The sequence below is a fragment of the Dipodomys spectabilis genome, unplaced genomic scaffold, assembly GCF_019054845.1.
Source record: "Dipodomys spectabilis isolate Male_0828 unplaced genomic scaffold, ASM1905484v1 ptg000054l, whole genome shotgun sequence".
In the NCBI taxonomy this organism is placed as follows: Eukaryota; Metazoa; Chordata; class Mammalia; order Rodentia; family Heteromyidae; genus Dipodomys; species Dipodomys spectabilis.
Genome location: NW_024870731.1, coordinates 21,053,926 through 21,070,738, shown reverse-complemented (window position 1 = coordinate 21,070,738; position 16,813 = coordinate 21,053,926). Strand labels below are relative to the sequence as shown.

Here is a 16,813-nt window from a genome sequence, read left to right as displayed (position 1 = left end):
AAAAGGAAAGGGGTGACATTGTTCAAAAAGAAATGTACTTACCTAACTTATGGTGACCCCTCTGTACATCTTAATAATAACAATAAAATTATATCTTTTCTAAAAGCAAATGACAGAAAGTACAAAAGAATGACTATAGCATGCTACCTTTTGTACAAGAAAATGAATTTTTTAAAGAAATGCATGTGCTTATTTTTTGCATAATATGACTCTTACCTGAATATACCTTTCTGGTATATTTTTAACTTAAATTGTTAATGTGCAACCACTTTTAAAATAGAAACCAGCAAGAAAGGAAGAAAGAAATCATTTAAATGTAAATGTTTAATTTTCAGACTATGCAATAGTTGACAACACTTAGTGACTTGCTAACTCCATAACAAATACGGAGTAATTGGAATTTTGGTGAAGGATATATAGAAAGTCTTTGTAATCTTACCACTTCTCTATAAATCTGGGATTATTTAATCACAGGAAAAAGAGAAACCTGTACTCTCCATAGTTATTATTGAGGAGGAATAACCCTAACAAAATCATTGCCCTGAGAAGTAAATATTTTGCTTTTCATAACACGCTCACAATAGTCACCTATATCTCCCTCACTCTGTGGACCAAGAGAGTTAGGCACACCTACTGCCATGATGCAGAGTTCCTGTGCCGTAGCTGAGCTGTCATAAGATGATAGCATTTTTTTTCTTTTTTTATTGAGTGATGAGGTCCTGGCTGGTAATTTGTATATGACCTCATAATTTTCTATAATGTGGGATTTTTTTTTTGCTTGCTCCAATTAAATGGATGAAATAAAAGGTACTTATCAGAAAATGCCCTATTAGCTTGGAAGTAAGTCAGTGACAAATACCTTCTGCTGCCCTTCATGTATTATGATGAAATTCAATTACACAGCATGCTCACCCCTCACTTCACCAGCCATAATCTAGTGATGGCTATGGTGAACAATGAATGAAAGTCTCAAAAATAGTACAAATAGGAATTGAGTAATTTTTATAGTGAAGTACTTTTTATACTGACAAATGTGGCTTGCAAGGAAAATTCAGCTGTATGAGCTGGTAGTCATTCAGTGCTTTACCGGTGTAAGTCTTAAAAACCTAAAACCTTACTTCAGTTTATCATTGTTGGTAAGACCAGTGATGTTCACTGAAAATGGTGCCATAACTGAAATTTACTGAAGGATGACTGTGTATCCAGACCCATACCAAGTGTTTGACATCCACTTAATCCTGACAACCACACTCTGAAGCATTGTCATTATCTTCCTTTTGCAGGTGAAGAATGGCAATATTAAGTGACTTAGCCAAGTTCTTACTCTTAGAAACTTGGGGTCTGCCTTGGACTTCAGAGCTTGTGTTCTTGGCTCTTGACTGGGAATATATTTCATGGTAGATAAAGAATAGGAAATATAGAAATTTAGACAGATTTGGACATGCTCTTTTCAAGAAAAAAAAAAAAACAAGTAAACAATGCAGGTTGCCATATCCATGAAGAAATAGAATTCATACTGGAAAATTCTATATATTCCCCTGCCTACCCTTCTACACCTAAGAAGCTCAGAGGAGCAAGTTTACAGATTGGAAGCAGAGCACACAGTAACATGACTTTGGAAGTCACCAACCTGAGAAGTCTACCTATGCTATTCCCTAAAGGGAACAAGAGACTAGGAAAATGGAGAGGGAAGGAGAGTTAAGAGATCAGAGCATGTGGTTGGAAGTTTGAGCAGGGAATGCAGAAGGGCTTACAGGAGAACTTTTACATTAATGAGTTCTTTGAGGCCCAACAACCCCCTCTTCCCCTCTGTTGCCTTCTGCTGTTCTACAGCCCACCGTTAATATGAATCTCCCCACCCGAGCCCCTGTAGTAATCCCATGGCAACTCCAAGAATGACTCCTGACTGGAGTTATGTGGGGAATGTTGCCATCCATGCCACATTAACATGGACCATTGTCAGACTTTCTTACCCAAAGAACATAAGGAACACTATTTCTACTTCTGAGTTACTGAAATAATTTTTATGTAAGAAAAAAATCATGCTACTATTTAATGTAATAATAATAAACAGAAATAGTAGCATTTAATAAATTTATCAAGCAACTGGGTAGTTGTGACTGATCTCCATATTAACAATTTATAAGATGGAATATTAATATCTAGACTTCTTGAAGGGTGTCCAGATAGATGAAGAAATATTTCTCTGCGAAAGCTTCAGGAAGAGTAGTAAAATTGCAGGAAAAACAAAAGCTATATAAGGAATTAGTGTGTTGTTCATTTATTTTACTTTATTTTTAGGGACTGGTTAAGCATGTTGAGCCCACCAATTGTTCCTCCCAGCCAGCAGTCAGCAGAGCAGAACCTGGATTCCTCTGGAAGTATGAGTGCTCAAGGTAGGAATGTGAAAAATTGTATGCAAACAAAAACAATGTTCTAAATAGAGAAAATAAGCCACTGCCCTCATTAATGTTGATCACTTAGGTTTATACATCCAAAATGACTCACTTTTTAGAGTGGTGAGTTCGTTCCCTACATAGAATATAGAGAAATTGCTAGTGTTCTTCTACAAGTTGATCCTAGGGCAAAATATCATCTAAGGCATAAATCCTGGCTTTGGTATCAATGACCTTCGATTGAATTCAAGCTCTACTAATTCCCACTGTGTGACCTCTAGGACTTTCAGTTATTGTAAAATAATACCTGTGTAAAATAATACCAATACTAGATAGTTCCCATCTGCTACTTTCTTATGAAGATTCAGTGAGGTATTAATGATGCTTTACTGTGTGAGCTCTTAGAATAGTGCCTACCAGATTCTACTTATTGGAATGATTATAAAGTGGAGCCAGTCCTCCACATCACTGAGAAACAGCCAAACACAGCATGATGATGTTTCAGCCAACATCATATATGACAATGGTCCCATAGGCTTTTATTGGAGCTGAGAATTTCCTATCACCTAGTGATGGCATAGCCATCATAATATCACACTGTCCTGCATTGGTTACGTGTGTGTGGAGATGCTGTTATAAACAGAGCTGTCTGCCAGTAGCAAGAAACTACATTACCATATAATTATGTACAGCACATGACACATGATGATAATATGACTGTCACTGCTACACTTTTGTCATTATGTTAGAATGTACTACTACTTCCAAAACAAAGAAGTTTACTGTTAACCAATATGCCATGCCACACCAGCAGCAGACTCAATTCACCACGTCATGTGGTTGAAGTATAACTTCTTGGTTTCCATAAGCAGCAGCCACCTTTATGATAGCCACACAGCAACAAAATTGAGTAACATTGTAGTTCTCAGAACATATCCTCATCATTAAGTGACACATGCTTGTACACGTTTTCCATAATGCAGAGACACAGATTTTGTTCATTGAAGTAAAGCTATCACATCAATATGATAAGTATTAGCAATGTAGACGCCAGATGGAAGCAGTAAGGAAAGTGTCCCTTTGTGGGCAAGAGCCATGAAGATGAAGTTAGCTTCTGGTTATGAGGAGGGGCTTGGTTACTGTCTGGAATACAAGGTAGAAGAACACAAAAGAATCTTTGGTGAAAACTGAGGGGCTGAGAGGGGAGGTGCAGGGGTGAGGTCAAGTTTATAATTGGAATAACAAATTACCTCAAGCAGGATTCACTTAGACAATTTTGTAGGTTGAATTTTGAAGACAATAGTTCCATACCTAAAGCTTAAAAAAACAGGAAAATGTCCAACAAAAGTGCCAGATTATCGAGTTTGGGTTTGTTTTTTGTTTTGGTTATTTTTCTTAACTGCTCCAAGGAGGAAGTGGAGCTTCCCCATTTTTCTTCAAGTATGGAAAGTTCCAAGTGAGAGCTCATACATCTGAGTTGCACATTTTGGTCACCCAGGGGATGGAGATGTCTCTGTGATTTACTGTGTGAAATAGATTATGCCCCTCAAATTGGGAATCTTTGTAGAGGTGCACATTTATAATTACTTATGACAGAAAAATAGAATCTTGGCTGTCAGGAGGAGACCTTGCTGTGAAGGAACAAATAATATGTTATGTTAAGTGTCCTAAATAAGCCACAGCAACTGAGAGTGTGGTCCTTGAGTGAAGGCACCCAAGATAGATATTAGTAATAAGTGGCTAGAAGAATATCTTAAAGTCTCCATTTCAAAGCTCAGTTCTGGCAGCACGAGCTCCATTATGTTGAAGGTAAACAGAACTTCCTCTGAGAACAAATTATATTCAGAGGATTGTGGAAATGTTCTGGCCAGTGTTAACCAGATCAGAAGACCCTTCTGTCTGTCACCCTTAATTTTTTCATCGGCCCCTTCCCTTCTTTTCATGTGCTTGGGTAGTTTGTAGATCATTTATACCATCAAAAACTACTGTTTCCTATTTGGTTAATCATGCGTCATACAGCCTAGTGCAGTGAGTACTGACCTATACACTGAGATAGAGTTTTCCTCCATCCCTATAAAGTATTCGTAAAACAAAACTAATGGCTCACATTTCCAGTTCTTATCATCAAAAAGGAAAGGGAAGTATGGTTGTGGGCAGTCTGACTCTTCCTTGATGTTTCTGTTGCACAGCACCATTCATTTAGTGCTTACTGTATGCCAGAGTCTGTACTAAGCTGTTACATTTAGCCCTCACAACATCACTATGAGAAAGATAACCCTGCATATGTTCTCCATTGTACTGTGTGACAGCTGAGGAAACTGAGGCACCAAGTTTTTAAGTCACTTTCCCAAGATCCTGCAACTACAAAGGCAGAAACCTGGCGCTAGGATTTGAACTCAAGCAGCCTGACCCCAGAGCCCAACAACTATATTTTTGAGTTTTTAACCAAGTTGATAGACTACCTTCTCAAAGAACAATAAATAAAACTAGTGATTAGAAAGCATATTTTCCATTGGTATTTTTCTCAAGTGCTAAATGCCAAGCTCTTAAAGAGAGACAGACAGACAGACAGACAGACACCAGCTGTTACTGTTTCATCCCTGGACATTCCTGCTTATTAGAAATGACAGCCACATTTGAAAAGATGGCAGCCATAGCCAAGGGGAGGGGGCATGGCTGAATAAAGCCCAGTCATTGAACCATTGTTCTACCCAGCCTCGGTCCTCAATTGTAGCCATCTCCTTACACTAGGTTTCCCACAGAACCTCATCTAAGTTGCTCAGAACATCTATGGTGTCCTCTCATTTCACTCTCTAACATTTTCACAGGTGGTCAATCCTGATTTTTTTTATTGGTTTCTGTCTTTCTTCCTGAGTTTAAGAGCAGAGATGGATCTCTAGTCCTGATGCAACTGCTGGCATGTATTAGAATTTCTAAATTCTCAGAAGAAAACCAGAGGACAGAAAGGGAGGGAAGGATGGTAAGAAATATTCTTTAACTGACCATCTCTCATACCAACCATAAAACAAAAAAGGTAGGGAAGATCATAGAAATGTAACCTTCAGTTTCCCCTCTCATTGTGATACAGTTGACATATTTCTAGAGTCCAAACACATCAGTATTGGCCTTAAGCGAATACATTTCTAGCAATTAGAAAGTTAAAGGTGATGTGAGGCAACAGTTCTTAAACTTCATTTATAAGCAGAATTTTATAATATATTTAGGATTTTTCAAGCAAAATCTTCTATGAAGTCCTAATATAAAAGAGATAAAAGCTGAGCTTTTCAGACTAAAGGGAGAGTTAAGATCTCACAACTCCGCCCTGGGCCTCTAATGAACCAGTTACAAATACTAGTGTGGCCTAGTGTCCTCAATTTGCTTAAAGAGGTAAGTAATTAACCCAAGGTCAAATGTCTAGTCAGTGCTCAAACTAGGACACCATGCCTTTCTGCTGAACCATTTCACTGGTTTGTGAGCATGATTTGTGTGGGCTAATTAACAGAAATTGGACCACCCATTTTCAGTCTTAGGATAGAGACAATAGTTATATTGGGCCTAGTGGCATAAATCTATAATCCCAGCCTTCAGGTGGCTAAGACAGTAAGCTTATGAGTTCAGGGCCTGCCTGGGCTATATACTGAGACCCTGTCTCAAAATAAAACAAAGTTAACATTAATTCCTCCTTCTTGTGTTCTGTCTGGGCTCATATGTGCACATCAGTTCTCACCACGGACTACAAGCAGTGAGTACTGTTATTAACTTCCACATAATTCACTTAGATCAGTGAAGAGATGCAGTGAACTATCTTATTCCATCAGAGATGGAGACCAAAAATGCACTGGTGCAGCTGGAGGTGGAATTGCATTTTAACAGCAGAGAAAGATGGCCTGACCAATAAATAAATCTAGAAAACTTTCCCAGGACAGATAAAAGAAAGTACATGAGTTACATCGGGCCCTTGAGCCAGTGATTCTAGCACTACTTTATACAATCAGAGTGTGTGTCCTAGTCACTTTCTGCTTAGGCAGAGTGTCTCAAGTGTAAATGCCACATTTAAGTGAGCAGAGCAGTCGACAGGAACGATGTCACACTCTGATCCCTGCTACCCAACTGGATGGAGAAACTGCCAGCTCTTCACAGTTCCTCCTGGGCTGTAATATACTTGCTGAATATCAATTACTACGAGCCAAGGGTGCCCTTAACACTTACTAAAAAATGTGTTTTCCTGGAGCTCGTGCGAAATGTGAAAATGGAAGCGAAGATTTCAGAACTTACTCAAGGAAACTACCAAACTGACCTTTTGAAAATGAACCATACTTTGCTCAAAGAATGGCTGTCAATTTGTTTTTGACATTTGTTCCTTTACCGATATGACCCTTAAATTATTCATGCCGACTGGCTCCAAAATGGAATAATAATGGCCTCTCTCTTCAGCCTGTAGACCTCTCTTGTGGTTCACATAGATTCTGAGTAAGAAAGACAATCCAAAGCAGTTTTGGATTTGCCCGAGTCTCATAAAATAATATTCTAGTACAGTCTTTACAACAGTGCCACACAAGATATTCCTTTATGAACAATGGTTTCCAGGGGATACAAACAGGCAGTGATTGCTTCTTTTTAGATGTAATATCCAAATTACTAATAAAGAATTTACAGAAGGCTCACAAGTCCTCGCAGCAAGCTCAAGAAAGGGTTGTCTGGCAGTTGTTCCACCACAGTAGAGGATAGAGGATTCTTTTCATGGTCATTCTGTTTACAGTTACATAACTCCCTGACATTTGCCTAAAGCAGTCTAAAAATAAGCCAGGCACTGGTGGTTCATGCCTGTAATCCTAGCTACTCAGGGGGCTGAGTTCTGTGGATCATGGTTCAGAGCCATCCCAGGCAGGCAAAATCTGTAAGATTTTTTTTTTTTTGGTCGGTCGTGGGGCTTGAACTCTGGACTTGGGTGCTATCCTTGCACTCTTCAGCTCAAGGTGAGTATTCTACCACTTGAGCCATAGCACCACTTCTGTAAGATTTTTATCTCCAGATTAACCACTAAAAAAAGCAGGAAGTGGACCCTGTAGCTTAAGTGGTAGAGTACTAGCCTTGAAGCTCAGTGACAGCACTCAGGCTCTGAGTTCAAGCCCCAACATTAACCAAAACAAAAAAAAGGTCTAAAAGTCTTGCTTCATTAAGCATCTTTGCTTCTGGAGCCTAAAATGGTATCAAGGACAGAGCAAAACTCTATAATATTTAAAGAGTGAATGAGTTTTTGGCCGATGGGAGACTTGAGGATGATTTGAGCTATTGTTTAGGTTATCTTTGTACCTCAAAGATTTACTTAAGATGTAAAGCAGAGCCAAGTGTGATGGTACACACCTATAATGCTAGCACTCAGGAAGCTGAGGCAAAAAAATTGCAAGTTCAAGCTCCACCTGGATTAGATAGCAACACTGTCTCAAATAAAGGGAAAAAAGATGCAAAGAAGATGACTAACCCTTACAATAGTTATATAAAACTAATAATAAAAGCTAACAGTGATGTGGTACTGTTGTATGCCTGTCATTGCATGGGGTTTGTGTTTTACCCCATGATAGCTTTTTCCAACACTTCCCAGCATGAGGTAATATATTTGTCCAACATTACCATAAGGTAAAGGAGCTAGCTTGAGTCACAGACCCAATGAGATTCGCACCCCTACATCCAACACTGCAACATGACCAGAGAACTCCTACTCAGGTTAATAAGAACCACATGACTGAAAAGTTCACTGTGATTCTTTTTAATAAGCTTTCTGATTAAATCATACCGTGCTAAACACTCTATTTAGACCCCTGACATCCCCACTTAGACTCCTAGTTTATAAAGTGGTTCATAATCTTTAGGCCATTGTTGAATGAAGTGCCTCTTTTCTTCACTGTAGGCATCTAGTTAGCTTTTGTTCTCCTTTTAAGTTTAGGGAAGAGAGATAAAATAACTATTAGGACTCCATGGATCTCTTCTGCAGAGAAAGTGATGAGAGGAGGAAATCAACATTAAGTAGAGAGGCCTTCATTTCAGGGATACTAGAAATGACCTCTCCCAGAGTAATGCAAACACCAAGGCAGCATATTGCTTGTGCCTGCAGCTCCCTTTTCCTCCATTCTAAACCTGCCTCCACCTCCAGATACCACAGGCAATTGAGAAGAGTTCCTGGCCCAGGATGTGGGCTCAGCTTTCCTTGATAGACTTCATATGCATTTTCATTTTCTCAATGTTGACACCTTGCACCAAATCAGGCTCTTAGCCACCATAAGTTTTCTGAGCCCCCATCGCTTGGCTAGAGACCTTCCTTCACATGTGACAAAATGAGGTTAGAGCCACAAACCACATACTCTCAAGACCACAGTGGAATCACTGCAGTAGAGACTACCTGGCGTGAGTGAGATTGCAAGAACCCCTAATTAACCATTCAGACCCTCAACATGACCCTTAAAATGACATCTTCCAAATAAAACACAGCCTCTAGTTTTTGCAAACGGTTCTTATTTCCCAGTGGGCCACAAACTATAATCACAAACATGTTATTTGCCTTCCAAAAACAGTATAGCTTTCTTTGCACCTGTAGAAAGTATCTTCATTTCTTATTTTCTGGTTTGTTATTTTTCTCGTATCTGAAGATGTGTGTTTACTGAGATCCAAATTCAACATTTCATGGTAGACCTTCCAGATTTAAGTGCAAGTTCATTTTGCCCTCCTATGAGGGATGCTGGGGATGGTTTTCAAGCACCTAGTCCTCAGCCGAATCTTATCTTAGATGTCCTCTTTATCGATCTTCAGGCTGATGGCTCTACAAGGTGATCCCTCACCAGTGAATTGTTTAAACAATAGCTGATTAGTATGCATATAAAAATACAGTCAATTGGTTCTCAAGATCTATATGAGAGAGAGAATGCATTAACTTAAAAAAAAGTTTTCTGATGGCAACATAAGAAAATTGAAAATCAAGTACAGTTGTCTTGATTCAGAGATTTTTTTTAACTCTGGTAATCAAACTGGTGCCACATGGTTTATTTTCAGACATGAAGACTTAGCTTTCCATATATAGGTTTTTTTAATTATCCACAGTTAAAATGCAATAAATATAGATAATTAAACATTTCAATTAATTGGCTCTGAAAGGTGAACCAGAGGGGTGATTTACTCAAGCTGATTTGAAGGGAGGAACAGGCAGCATTGTTCCATTTGGTCTGGCTCTGCTGGATTTTCCTCTTTATTGCTGTTAACCAATTTCAAAGGGGATGAGGCTGAAAGTTTGTAAATAGATTAGTATCTGAAAGGTAATTTTATTTCACTAGGAATAGCTTTTTGATGTGGAGAAGAGTAAAAATGTAATTTGGACCCCCGTCCAGATGCTTTTAGCCTGGTAGCAGAAAATGGTTTTTATTTGTTAATTTGTCCTTTTAGAGCTTCTGTAGCCAGTCTTTAAATAGAGCAATTTAGCATTTTGAGCAAAAACAAACTCTGCACCATCCAAGAATATAATTGAAAATTACCCCATACCCATGCAGGATAATTACCTTTCAAAACATATCCAATGCTTGACATCATAGTGGTAATTGCTTAATGATATTATAATTTCATTACGTAGGGACTGCACTGGCAAAATGATGTAAGTTTGAGCCTTTGAAAATTAAGTTACAATGAAAACAAAACCTTTTATGTATGTTTAAAGCACTTATCTCAATGTAAAGTTATACACAATCTCACCCAGTTTTTGTACAAATGTCATTGCTGGTAGGTTTTTAATCCATCCATTTAAAGTTTTGGTTCTAACAGCCACAGAACCTATCTTAGTCCTGTGGTTACAATGCATGAGGTTCGAGTTCTATAGCAATGGAACAAATGCATTTATACAGCAGTCACAGCCCCAGTTTGTATGCATTGTGTAGCAGAAGCGCTACTAATGAATTAGATTCGCCTTGACCCCTTTGCAGTTGGTGATAATGACCCAGGGCCTGTTAGAACAGTTATTTTTATCTTGAAAGATTCCTGACTGGTTGGAAAATGCAGCAAGTTATCTCATTTACTAGCATCAGGTTAAATTTTTATGTGTATTTTTTGTAAAAGCACAGAATGTAGAAAAGAAGTATATAGCATTTATCTCTTATGTGCTAGAGGTTAGTTTGTCCAAATGTTGATGTAAAGACAGAAACTCTAATATCAGATCCCTGAAAGAGACTAACTTACAATCATCTACCCCAGTGATTTAAACATTCTACCTGATGGAAAAAAATTAATTGTACTTTTAGAAGAATATATCATTGTTGGTCTAATGACTATTTTTATTCTAAGAGGAATTCAGAGGCTGATAGAGTAGATCAAGTGGTAGAGCACTTGCTTAGCAAGTATGAACCTCTTAAGTTCAAATCCTAGTACCATTAAAAAAAAAACCTGTAAGACATCAGTAGCTCACCCCTATAATCCTACCTTCTCAGGAGGCTGAGATCTGGAGGATCATCTAGGCAGGAAAGTCTGTGAGACTTTCATCACCAATTAACACCAAAAAGCTCAAATAATAAAATGCTAACTTTGAATTAAAAGAATTGAAGGACAGTGCCCAGGCCATGAGTTCAAGCCCCAGTACCAACACACACACACACACATACACACACCATCATCATCAACAACATCACCATCAGAGTATTTTATATAAAACTAGTTGGGGGGTTTTGGTTTCCTTCGAAACCACTTCTACTTTTTTTCCCTTTGGTACTAAAAAAAATCAGATAATTGGGAAAAGGGAATAATTTGTAAATGAACATACCACTCTATCTACCTTGGATACACTACATTTTCCATGGTGATTATTATAATTATTTTTACTGGGTGCTAACAGTGTGATGAAGGTTATCTTACTTACTCCCATTTAGATCTGTGACAGCTACTATTAATAACATGACTTAGGAAATGGAAACTCAGAGCAATGAATTTCCCCAGTGTCCTACAGCATCAATGTGATAAACATGGGATTTGGATTCGACCTTGGCCCTTGTCTACATTTGTTGTGTCACATGCCTGAAGAAAGCCTTTCCCAACTTATACCTTAAGCTCTCTCAGTACTGCTGGATGTTTTGAGTTATTAAGTTAGAGCTTATTCCTCATGATTATTTTAGTAGTAGTAATAGTAATAGTAGTAATAGTAGCTTTGATAGTAACTGTAACTATCATTTATTGAACCACTTCTGTGTGATGACTATCAAAAGGTTCAATTTAAACTTCCACAAATCCCTATAAAATAGGCATTGTTCATAAATAAGGAAATCTAGGTCCACCGAGGTGAATTTACCCACAGATCTGCAGCCATACAGGCAGCACACAACAGAGCTCCCATTTGTCCTCAGGCAGATCAGAACCTGGAACTGCAGCTTCTCTCAGCACCTCTCCAGTATCGACTCCCCATTTCACTACTTGTTAGTGAAATGTAGCGGTTGTAGTGGCTGCTTTTGTTTTGTATCTGGATGGTTCTCATCTAAACCAGCCATGACTCCCTCTGTCACATTGGGAGCACACAGTAGATTTATTGAGGAACTGAAGTCTTTCCATCCTCTGAAGTAGTCAAATGTTAAAAGGATGATGGCATTAGTATTTGAAAGTAAAGAGCATACCTGGTCTCCTTTGATGTGCAGAGGGGACTCAAAGGAAGTTGGTCATCTCTAGTATGGACTGCGCATTTGGAAAGCGATTGTAGGCTCTCTACCTAGAGGAAGAAGTACAGAAAGCAGGCCTCCAGGACCACTCTTAGAGTAATGAAAGGAAAGGAAAGAAGAACAATCTTCTCTGCCTTCCTGATCTTAATTAGAAATTGTGCCAGGTGCTCGGGTCAGCTATACTATTAATCCATCGTGGTCCTGTCATACTTCAAGGATATAAACCATCATAGCTACGGGCACAGAAACTCATCTGGTCTCCTGTCCTAAGCAGGTTTATCTACAAAATTCTTCATCAGTGGTTGCCTCAGTTACTGCTTCACACTCTATAGAGATTATATTCCATTTGCTGGTCAACTCTACTTCTGAGTAAACTCTTCCTAACTTCCTATATGTTACTTGAAGGAAGAAAGGCTGCTGTCACTTTTCCCAAGCTTTCTCCTTTCTGGAGTTCAGTTTCTTTCGACTTAATGAACTCTTTGCCTCTGCTCATTCATGTGGACTGTGTCATGCTGACCAATCATTTCTGATAGGTAGGAAATCAAATTTCTTTTGTTTCCAAATCTGATATTTGAATATGTAGGACACTTTTTTTTTTACTCTTTGCTATGCTTAAGATCTTTTAATGTAATAGCTCCCAATTAAATGTGTTACACCACTCCCTTCACAAAAACATCAGGCATGGTGTCAAAAGATAATTTTAGGTGCATTAAGATTTTGAAGAGTTTATTGGAGCACACAACTCATGAATCACTTATCACTAGACCACAGTGATGGGGCTCCACTAAAAAGGAAATTAGCAGGGAAACTTTTATGATACATATTTGACAGCTAGGCCAAGAGATACATGCGCTTGGTTAAAGTGGCAATCCCTAGTTAGAGCTTAGATTAGCAGCTTCTGATCGAGCTGAAGTTTTGTTTTACTATTCATATTGAGTTGGTCTTCTGCTTGCTTGTTATGGCACCAGAGCCAGCCCAGATTAATGCTTCTCAATTTGTTTTTCTACATATTACATTACAAAGGACACTGAAACCTGAGTTTGTCCCCCAACACTGCATTGAATTCACCAGGCAACCTTGTATGAGCTATCTCATCTTTCACACTGTAAGAGAGGGACCTATTCCACAGGCTCCTCAGTGTCCAAGGAGCTAGCGTGTGAGGAAATACTGAAACATCGAGGCTCTACCAATAAAGCAACAGCAAGCAAGGTACCTCTTTTTAAAGCCACTTCCCAAGAAATGTGACTCCCGTGATGGCACATTTCACCACTTGAGTACATGTCCCTTGAATACAAGATCGATGTCTTGAAATCTTTATATCCCTGACACATAGCTCAATGCCTGGTTCCAGGAAAGATCACATTGTATATTTTTCATTCATCACAAGAAGGATGGCTCTGGTTTGGTTTCAAACCCTCACCACCTGGTCATGCTCTTGAACCTAATTCTAGTTTGTCAATGCCCTAATGATGACCAAGCACCAGGTAAAATGAGACTCAATCACTGCCACCTTCCATTACTCTGAGCAACGAAGTTTAAGATCATGGAGTTTTGGGGTTTTTTGTTTTTGAGAAACAGTCTTGCCATAGTCAAGTTAACCTCAAACCTAGTATTATCCTGAATACTGCAATGAAAGATGTATGCCCTGCCTGCTTAGAACATAGGCTGTTTATTCACACTTTGCAGAAACAATTTTGCTGAGCCTGTGTTACTTACAGTGCCTTGAGCCCTCAGGAACTGGCCCTTGGACTCAAGCTATAGGCTTCCTGTAGGAAGGAGTGTTTTGCTAATTACCCCCCTTTACCTTTCTTCTACTTCTCCTCTCTGGCTTAGAGGTCAGGACCTCAGTCCCTGAATTCCTTCTACAGAGACTTTCTGGAGGGCTCACTTCCAAAGACTGAAGTACTGGGAACATCAGGGATCTCAGGAAGCATCCTTGCTTAAAAAACAATCTTTTTTTTTGTAGTGTTAGGAATGAAACCCAGAGCATTGTTAAGGAATTGTTTTACCACTGAACTACATCCCCAATCCTAAAACATTGCTTTGAATTTCATGTCATTTACTGAAACTGTTCATTACTTAGGTAGTAAGTGTTCTCTTCATCCAATCTGCCTAAATCACCATCACAGGAAAAACCAGGCCATGTTTATGTCCCCAGCAAATGTAGACCATCCCTACCACTAAAACCTCAGATGGCATGGCAGGCAGTTTTCCAATGTGTTCTCTCCTTTACATTTGTCTATAACATTATCTTAATCTGTATTTGTTCGGTAGCCTTTGGGGGATGCAGGAATGAAGACTGGCTTTCTGTTTTGCCATTGAATCTGAGTTTTATTGAATTCTATATAGCTTTGGCCCATGTGCAAGTTTAGAACTGATAATTAATTTTGAATCCTTTCTATTTCCCTAATCCTAATGAACATAACTGTTTAGTCTTTTGGCTCTGTGCCTTTCTTCTTGCATTGAAAGAAAAAAGTCTCCATGTTGTTTTTGTCCTTTTGATTGTGAAGCTGGCCCTTTCCATCACTGGCATTTCTTCTGGATCTTACAGTGCTTATGTGGTGTGTCAACATTTCCACAACATTCCTCCTTCCCAGCCTAACACTTGGTTTAAAAAAAAAAAAAAAATTCCTGCAGGAGAAATGGTGATCCCTGCCTCATCACCCTTCTCATGTGGCGTTTAGGAATCCAGGCCCGGTGTACAGCTAACGCATCTGTGGCTCTCCTTCCCTGCAGGTGAAGAAGATCTGAGCGTGGAAGAGGATGAGGAAGTGTTGACTCTGTTGTACGACCCTTGTCTAAACTGTTACTTTGACCCCCAGACTGGGAAATACTACGAGTTGGTATGACCCCCTCACCCAGGGTTAAGAGTAGCCGCCCAGTCAGTGCAGAATAACAGCTTGAAGTCTGTAGAAAAGGTACCACAGCCTGTGTTTTGGCTACATGGGCCCAAGAAATCAAAAGGAATAGAGAGAAGTGAAGTTGTTTTGTAAATAATGTTCAATGTTAAGAATACCTACATTCTTTCTGTAGACATGTGTGATTTTTGAAATTGTGAAGGAACCCAAAGACAAGATTTTAGGACTTTTAGGACTTTAAATTGGTTCTTATTTGTTTATTCTCATCTTAAAAAGTTTTATTTCAAATATTTTATATACACAAATTAAGAGTTACTCATTCAAATTTTTTGCAGTGTTAATCAAATGATGGCTTGATATACAACAGAAAATGTATTCTTGTTTAAAAGATATCTGGTACCTTTAGTTTTATGATGTATTTATATTAAAAAATAAAGTGTGACAGTCTAAATATCTTTTAAACTGCCTTTTTCTATTTACCATACAGTCTTTTCTAGGCTAGTTTTGTTGTTGTTGTTGTTGTTTTTGTCGGTAGTGGAGCTTGAACTCTGGGCCTGGGTGCTGTCCCTCAGCTCTTCAGCTCAAGGCTAGCACTCTACCACTTGAGCCCAGCACCACTTCTGGCTTTTTCTGCTTATGTGGTGCTGAGGAATCGAACCCAGAGCCTCATGCATGTGAGGCAAGCACTCTACCACTGAACCCCCATAGGCTAGTTCTTACTGATAGACACTTAAAAAAGAAAACAAACTGGTCAGACTTCACGATCACATTTTATTGGCACTGGCCTCACTATTTCCATTTCATTTTAGTTCATCCAGAGTGTGCAAAGATCATAGCAATGTTAATCATTTGAGCTACTTACTCATTGTGCTTGTTTTACTCTTTTTAATCTTTTACCAATTATCTTGGCGTTCTTAGCATCTAACTCTGTGGATCCAGATTTAGCAAGAACTCACCCTTTGAACACAGCATACCTGTGACTTGGGCCTTGGAAAAATCGGGAAAGCTTTCTTTGGTCTGAATCACAAGGCAAAAGTTGTGTATTTCCTGCATTCAGGGAGACAGCCTTGAATTGTGTGCCAAGTCATTAATATTGAGCTCGAGGAAGTACTTATTGTATTAGCAGGCATATTTTGTTATTTAATAAAGATTTTTAATAAAGAAGAGTACCCTAGGAAATGAAAAATTATTGGTGTACAGTTGAATTTGATGGTAGTACTATAATTTCATTTAATGTTGCCCAATCGAGGAAATAATAGCTTTTACTTTCATGAGTAGATTTGGGCTCCTGTTCAAGGGATCATACATTATGTAGAACCATGTTTGTATTTGATAAGCTTTTAATCCTATTCTTCTCAAATATACCTTTATTATGAATTTCTAAGATCTTCATACTTACAAAATGAAAATCCACAAATGAGGCTTCACAATGCATGCAGAATACTATGAGTTGGTTTTCTTGATGTTGACCTTGAAGGCTGGAGTCCAGTAGGAAGGCCTTGTTCTGCTTTAAGTAGTCTCAGGACTATCCCCATAAATAGAGAAGCCAGGTAAGTCTGTGTTCGTTTAAACTCATAAATACCAAAAAATACCTTGAGCTGTTTTATGCAAACAACTTAAGGATACGAAGTGAACCCCAGTGCAGAATGCTACAGATGGATTTGAGCTAGGACCTCGATGATAGAGAACTCTATTTGGATTCTTGAGTTGTAAGTACAGATGTCCTTCATCCCATCCCAGAATTTGAAGATAGCCAGAACAACAAGGCTCCAGAGGCCCAGGAATCTGGGCAGCTCCAGGGATCCCTGGAGCAGGCAGCTCGCAGTTTCTCACAACCATTGAAGAACACCAATGCCTGTGTCATCTTTTGTTGTCTCCGGTCTCT

At 38.8% G+C, this 16,813-nt stretch overlaps 1 protein-coding gene across 1 annotated transcript in view; it reads left to right on the top strand.

The window, feature by feature from the left end:
• The window catches only part of Cfap20dc (CFAP20 domain containing), a 208,415-nt gene extending 193,045 nt beyond the window's left edge, over window positions 1–15,370 (top strand). The window contains exons 15-16 of the mRNA XM_042680019.1: window positions 2,302–2,396; window positions 14,807–15,370. Coding sequence (XP_042535953.1) covers window positions 2,302–2,396; window positions 14,807–14,919 — 208 coding nt within the window. The 3' untranslated portion in view covers window positions 14,920–15,370. The remainder of the gene's footprint in view (window positions 1–2,301; window positions 2,397–14,806) is intronic.
• Window positions 15,371–16,813: the final 1,443 nt, after the last annotated feature.